Source organism: Malus domestica, chromosome 08 (genome assembly GCF_042453785.1).
Source record: "Malus domestica chromosome 08, GDT2T_hap1".
Classification (NCBI taxonomy): domain Eukaryota; kingdom Viridiplantae; phylum Streptophyta; class Magnoliopsida; order Rosales; family Rosaceae; genus Malus; species Malus domestica.
The window spans coordinates 29,225,393-29,232,571 of NC_091668.1; the positions used below are offsets into that span (position 1 = coordinate 29,225,393).

The 7,179-nt window shown below is 35.0% G+C and overlaps 1 protein-coding gene across 1 annotated transcript; it reads right to left on the bottom strand.

Moving 5' to 3' along the window:
* Nucleotides 1-2,872: 2,872 nt before the first annotated feature.
* LOC139198272 (cationic peroxidase 2-like) lies at nucleotides 2,873-4,139 on the bottom strand. The gene is made up of 2 exons (XM_070826746.1): nucleotides 3,877-4,139; nucleotides 2,873-3,654 (listed from the first exon to the last, which is right to left on the bottom strand). Exons 1-2 carry the CDS (start codon nucleotides 4,081-4,083, stop codon nucleotides 3,070-3,072), a joined length of 792 nt encoding a protein of 263 aa, XP_070682847.1. The 5' UTR covers nucleotides 4,084-4,139; the 3' UTR covers nucleotides 2,873-3,069.
* Nucleotides 4,140-7,179: the final 3,040 nt, after the last annotated feature.

Here is a 7,179-nt window from a genome sequence, read left to right on the forward strand (position 1 = left end):
GGAGGAGAAACTGATTATATGCATGTATGTATGTGAGGGTAAACAAAGTCGGGCTACAAGATGCAATGATGCATGGGTCAACCAGAAGAAGAAAGATCAACTCTATCCATATATTTATCTTATCCGCTGGCTCGCCCTTGGCAGTTACCCGTGAATGCATGGTGCTGTTCCTTCGCTTGTTTTTGGTCAAACTTGGAGCTGTCCACTTTTGAATTTTCTACTCCTACTTTGTCAACCACATATATATGGGTTAGGGTAGTGCGTATCAAATTTTTGACACAAACTCATTCCGCAATGTATTTTGTAGGTTCAACTATTTTCTTTTTAGGTTTTTTTTCAAAGATTCAAAATTGAAACTATATAATCGCTGGATTCAATGATTGTCATATTAGATTTTTATTTAATCGAATTCATCTATTTTTTTATTATAAATAAATTTCTTAATAATTTTAAATTTATCTAATTTTTTGTAAAAAAATATCTCTAAATAATAATTTAAAGATTGTTTAAATCTTTGAATTTTTTTATAAGTATGCATGTGACTCCGATCCTAACCTGTTTTATTGGGTGTACTATACCGCGTATCTTTGACTAATTGCCAACCATAGTCGTATCAGCCAATCATTTTTTTAAAATCACCGCCATAAAATACTAGAAAAATATTGCATAAAGAGGGACGTCAATCTGCATGGATGGAGGAGATGACTACGAACAAGGATTTGGTGAAGACTGTTATGGCGCCAAGTCAGATTCAAATATATATACAACTATAGTGATTCATATACCATATGGATTTTTATTTTAAATCAAATGAAACTTAATTAAAACCGATAAAGAACGTACGTAAATCTAGAAAAGACATGTCACATAAGCCAAAACAAACATCATACCTTTACAATTACAAATTGATTATAAGGAATACGATACAAATCCTACCGACATGAAAGATAACACTTACGAAGATTAAAATTGTAAAGGAAGCATGACAAAAAGACTACACTCTATGATAATAATACAATCATTAGCCAAGAAGCACTGTCATTTGTTATCTTCAATAAATGTCAAGCTTCTTCCTCATAGTCCTTTTTGCATGCTCACAAAATCAAAAGAAATACAAAAGCTACCACCTTAACTCTAAACAACAACCATTGTTCATAGATTCTAGTTTGAGCATCATAACCTAGAGAGTGACCACAACCAAGAACTAATGGTAGTTAAAAGGTAGGCGAAACACGAAGGAAATAAAAAGAAGAGACCAAGAGGAATGGTCTCTGACACGCTGCCGGAGGATTTTTTTTCTTTCTTTTTTTACTATATCTCTCTGCAGACTAGGGTTTTCATTTAGTACCATATGGATTGGTATATCTAAATTACCTTTTGTTGATGCACAAAATCAGTGAGGACTTTGGTACAACAGAAAGTGTCAGGTTTTGTGACTTCGCTTGGTTGCTTCGGTCACTAGTGAGGATAAATATGTAAATGAATAGAGACAGAGAAGCAAACACAAGATATACGTGGTTCACCCAGAATGACTATGTCCACGGAGTAGAGGAGTTCTCATTAATTGTGAAGGGTTTACACAAATACATAGGTTCAAGCTCTCATTTTGTGAGTTCTAGTGAATAGTTTAGTACAAAATGACATTAGAAATTATTGTGGGAGAATGATCCCTATTTATAGAAGAGAGTTTCTAGTTTTGTTCTGACATTGACACGTGTTGTGTTGTGATTGGCTTCTGATGTTGACACGTGTCGCGCTGTGATTGGCTTCTGATGTCACGTGTCACATTGTGATTGGTCTCCTGGTTGAAGGGAAGCTCTTCTGGGTCCTTGACGGTATAACGTTGACCGGTACTCAGTAGTTTCGAGATTGGTCAAGTATGGTGCAAACACCTTTAATATAATATTGCTCGAGCGGCCAATATACCCTCACACTAACTCTACTGCATCAGTGTAATCTATATTATATAATAGTAAAATGTGACCGTGAATAACTTTACTTAATCAAATCAACATATTGAACATATCGTTTGTTCAAAAAAAAAAAAAATCAACATAATGAAAGATTATTAATAGAATGTAACCCTGAATTACTGTAATGGAAACAAGCTTATGACTCAATTCATGTAAGTTTGCGGCGCTCTTTTCCCTGGCCCAGTGTTTTGTTCTACATGGGTTTTCTTCTGGAAGACTTCTTAATAATTTGATGACGTTTGGAGTTAACATTGAGGATGTTCTTACTAGTGTTGCTGTCATGGAAGTGGTGCAGACTAATGATAAAGTTGGTTTATATTGTACTTCAAGCATGTGCGGCTCTCTTTTTTTTTTTTTCTATCTCAAAATTTTTTTCTAAGTGGAATTTATTTATTTATTTATTTTTACCAAGATCGACATCATTAGCGTAGATAATCCCGCTTGATGTATTCTTTCTTCGAAGACTTTGTATCTATAGTTAGTTGTGCTGATATTTGAAAGACTTTTTTGTTTAAGCCCCTTGATATTAATCAGGTAGCATGTCTTTCAATTAAGACACAACTTTAGTTCATGATATTCATGTTTGGATTATGTTATCATGTGTACTATCTTATGATGTTTAATAAAGCATCTTATTAAAAGAATAAACTATAATGAAACTAACTAATGTAATATAAGATTGTCATATCACCGCTTACTCATCCTTTCTTTGTTCGTCCCACATCAGGAAACCTACCGATAATCACCATTTCTTCAATTTGGCATTGAAAACTGAAAACTCGTTCGTGGTCTTGAAGTTTTGTTTTTTAAAGTTGTCTATGTCCTTAAAGGTTAGATTCCCTATCATATACACATTATCCAGTAAAATAAACACAGTACTATGCAAGAAAAGTAAAATGTATTTGAAATATGTGACTTTCAATTAAAAGAATGATACATTTAACAGCTTACAGAAACGATAATATGAGCTCAAAGTATCTTTCTCTTCGAAGACACATGAGAAACGAAAAGACAGTAATACAACATGGCTTGATTGTGCCGACAAAATAATGAACTAATTAATTAGTAGAAATATCCAACAATCTGGGTCATTTCGTTAGTTGACTGCAGAACAAATGCGGCGGATTTCACCATTTGTGGCAGATTTTACACCGATGTTACTCATTTTTACCATCGACTTTCCGAACTCGACGTTGAAATTCAATGCTTGTAAGCCTCTCACGCCCAAAAACCGTTGGACAAAACTTTTAGTGGTGGCGTCGGTCCACAACTTCTGATCCGACTCAAGTATCCCACGACCATTCTTCAAGTTTGTGAAGAAAGTTGCATCGAATCGACTTGCGCTGCCCGTGTCTAAATCAACACGCCTGGCCGCGTCACCATTTTCAGGGCAAATTGATCGTAGTTGAGCAAGGAATAAAGGGTTGATTGTTTCGTCAGCGCCATTTCCGGTGGTGGTGAAGTTATACAGTCTGTACCTGAAGAACTGGCAAGCTGAGGTGCCAATGGTGTGTGCGCCAACTAGCGTGACAAGATCTTGAGTGTTGAGACCTAAATCTTGGAACTTGGCCTTTTGTACATCAATGGAATCTCTAAAGCCAGGCAAATTAGTAGTCTCAGTTGCCAGCGAAACTCGTCCATCTCTTCTTCCAGTAGGCACATTCCAAGTGAATCCTTTGGTCTGTAGAATTAAATTTATGTACATTAGAAGGAGATGATTAATTAACTAGACATTATAATTTAGCTAGATACATAAATATTGAGCAATGTTATTCCCAAACGTAGAATGTAATTATGCATTCCTTCAGTTAGTGTTTTAATATTAGTGTATGACTCAGTTTTTAACGGTATATCAACTTAAAATTAACAAGCACACAAGAGCTTCCATCAAATTAATACTTACCAGAACCACGGAATCACGGGCCGCAAGAGCGAGAATATCTGCACAGGAAACAACCCCGGGACATGCAGCTTCAAGCTTGGTCTTTGCATCGTCAATGACTTCCGAACCTCTTAAACCGAGGTTGGGCCCGGCGGTTTTCTCAGTATTAGGGCCGTCAAGAAGGACAGAAGCATCACAACCTTGGACAAAGCAGTCATGGAAGTGCATCCTTAACAAGCCAGGAGCAACGGAAGGGTTGGAGTTGAAATGAGTTTGAACTGTTTGTTTGAATGAATGGGTATCAAATTTTTGACACAAACTCATTCCGTATTGTATTTTGTCGGTTCAACTATTTTCTTTTTAGGTTTTTTTTTTCAAAGATTCCAAATTGAAACTGTATAATCGCTGGATTCAATAATTGTCATATTAGCTTTTTATTTAATCGTATTCATCTTTTTTTTATTATAAATAAATCTCTTAATAATTTTAGATTTATCTAATTTTTTGTAAAAAATATCTCTAAATAATAATTTAAATATTGTTTAAATCTTTGAATTTGTTTTATAAGTATGCAAGTGACTCCGATCCTAACCTGTTTTATTGGGTGTACTATACCGCGTATCTTTGACTAATTGCCAACCATAGTCGTATCAGCCAATCATTTCCTTAAAATCGCCGCCATAAAGAGGGACGTCAATCTGCATGGATGGAGGAGATGACTACGAACAAGGATTTGGTGAAGACTGTTATGGCGCCAAGTCAGATTCAAATATATATATATATATATATATATATATATATATATATATATACAACTATAGTGATTCATATACCATATGGATTTTTATTTTAAATCAAATGAAACTTAATTAAAACCGATAAAGAACGTACGTAAATCTAGAAAAGACATGTCACACGTAATTAAGATGTCACATAAGCCAAAACAAACATAATACCTTTACAATTACAAATTGATTATAAGGAATACGATACAAATCCTACCGACATGAAAGATAACACTTACGAAGATTAAAACTGTAAAGGAACCACGACAAAAAGACTACACTCTATGATAATAATACAATCATTAGCCAAGAAGCACTGTCATTTGTTATCTCCAATAATGGCATGTTTACCAAAGGGGAATGAAATGATAGGAAACGGAATTGCACACATCCCCATTCATTCAAGTGTTTACCAAAACTTCAGGAATCAAAAAACTAGTGGGACCCGCATAAAATCAGGAATTCAATTCCTGAAAAGGCCGGAGTGGGATTCTTGGGTGAGAGGAGGGATTTGGATTCCTGGAAATTGTGTTCATCAGGAATCCAAGTTTTGTACCGGTAATACCCTCAAGCTTCAAAGTAATATTGGGATGGGGGGAAGGGGGGAGAACGAACCAGGGGATATTGTTTGCAGCCCTTGCGGTTTGTGCTGATCTACTTCGCATAGTAAGAGGAGCAGAACGTGGTTGGCGATGAGGAGAGTCTTGTGGGTGAGGGGGAGTGAGTTGAGGCGGTGGAGGGTGAGAGAGAAGAGGATGGGGGAGGAGGGAGGGAGGAGAGACGGTGGTAGTGGTGGGTATTGGAGAGGATGGTGGTGGGTATCCTGCGGCTGCTGATAAAGACTGGGGAGAGGGGGGAGAGAGAGAAGAGGATATAAATTAGGGTGATTTGTACTAAAAAAATATTATTTCATATTAAATTTGTACTAAAAAAATCTCTCTAAAAGATAAAAAAATGAAAGAGTAAAAGTTTTACTAAAAATAATTAGCAAATAAAATAGATTAGTTAAGCAAGGGTACTTTAGTAATTATATTAGATTTTATTCCGATTCATATGAATTAGTAAACAGTTTATATAGATCAATATCATTTCTACTCCGATTCCAGACAATTTTGGTAAACAACTTCAACAAGAATCTAATTCTGATTCCAGCTCATTCCAATTCCCCCTCAATTCAATTCCTCCTTAATTCAATTCTCCTCAATCTGATTACGAATTAGTAAACGCACCCTAAATGTCGAGCTTCTTCCTCATAGTCCTTTTTGCATGCTCACAAAATCAAAAGAAATACAAAAGCTACCACCTTAACTCTAAACAACAACCATTGTTCATAGATTCTAGCTTGAGCATCATAGCCTCTTATCAACATAACGAGAGAGTGACCACAACCAAGAACTAATGGTAGTTAAAAGGTAGGCTAAACACGAAGGAAATAAAAAGAAGAGACCAAGAGGAATTGTCTCTGACACGCTGCCGGAGGATTTTTTTTTTCTTTCTTTTTTTACTATATTTCTCTCTACAGACTAGGGTTTTCATTTAGTACCATATGGATTGGTTTATCTAAATTACCTTTAATATAATATTGCTCGAGCGTCCAATATACCCTCACACTAACTCTACTGCATCAGTGTAATCTATATTATATATAGTAAAATGTGACCGTGAATAACTTTACTTAATCAAATCAACATATTGAACATATCGTTTGTTCAGAAAAAAAAAATCAACATAATGAAAGATTATTAATAGAATGTAACCCTGAATTACTGTAATGGAAACAAGCTTATGACTCAATTCATTTAAGTTTGCGGCGCTCTTTTCCCTGGCCCAGTGTTTAGTTCTACATGGTTTTCTTCTGGAAGACTTCTTAATAATTTGATGACGTTTGGAGTTAACATTGAGGATGTTCTTACTAGTGTTGCTGTCATGGAAGTGGTGCAGACTAATGATAAAGTTGGTTTATATTGTACTTCAAGCATGTGTGGCTCTCTTTTTTTTCTATCTCAAAGTTTTTTTCTAAGTGGAATTTTTTTTTTTTTTTTTACCAAGATCCACATCATTAGCGTACATAAGCCAGCTTGATGTATTCTTTCTTCGAAGACTTTGTATCTATAGTTAGTTGTGCTGATATTTGAAAGACTTTTTTGTTTATGCTCCTTGATATTATAATCAGGTAGCATGTCTTTCAATTAAGACACAACTTTAGTTCATGATATTCATGTTTGGATTATGTTATCATGTGTACTATCTTATGATGTTTAATAAAGTATCTTATTAAAAAAATAAACTATAATGAAACTAACTAATGTAATATAAGATTGTCATATCACCGCTTACTCATCCTTTCTTTGGTCGTCCCACATCAGGAAACCTACCGATAATCACCATTTCTTCAATTTGGCATTGAAAACTGAAAACTTGTTCGTGGTCTTGAAGTTTTCTTTTTTAAAGTTGTCTATGTCCTTAAAGGTTAGATTCCCTATCATATACACATTATCCAGTAAAATAAACACAGTACTATGCAAGAAAAGTAAAAAAG

Excerpts from the sequence above, each read along its gene's own strand:
- LOC139198272 (XM_070826746.1), bottom strand. The coding sequence starts at position 4,083 with ATGCACTTCCATGACTGCTTTGTCCAAGGTTGTGATGCTTCTGTCCTT. Across the intron at positions 3,655-3,876 it reads CCCGTGATTCCGTGGTTCTG|ACCAAAGGATTCACTTGGAA; the intron begins GTAAGTATTAAT and ends TTAATTCTACAG.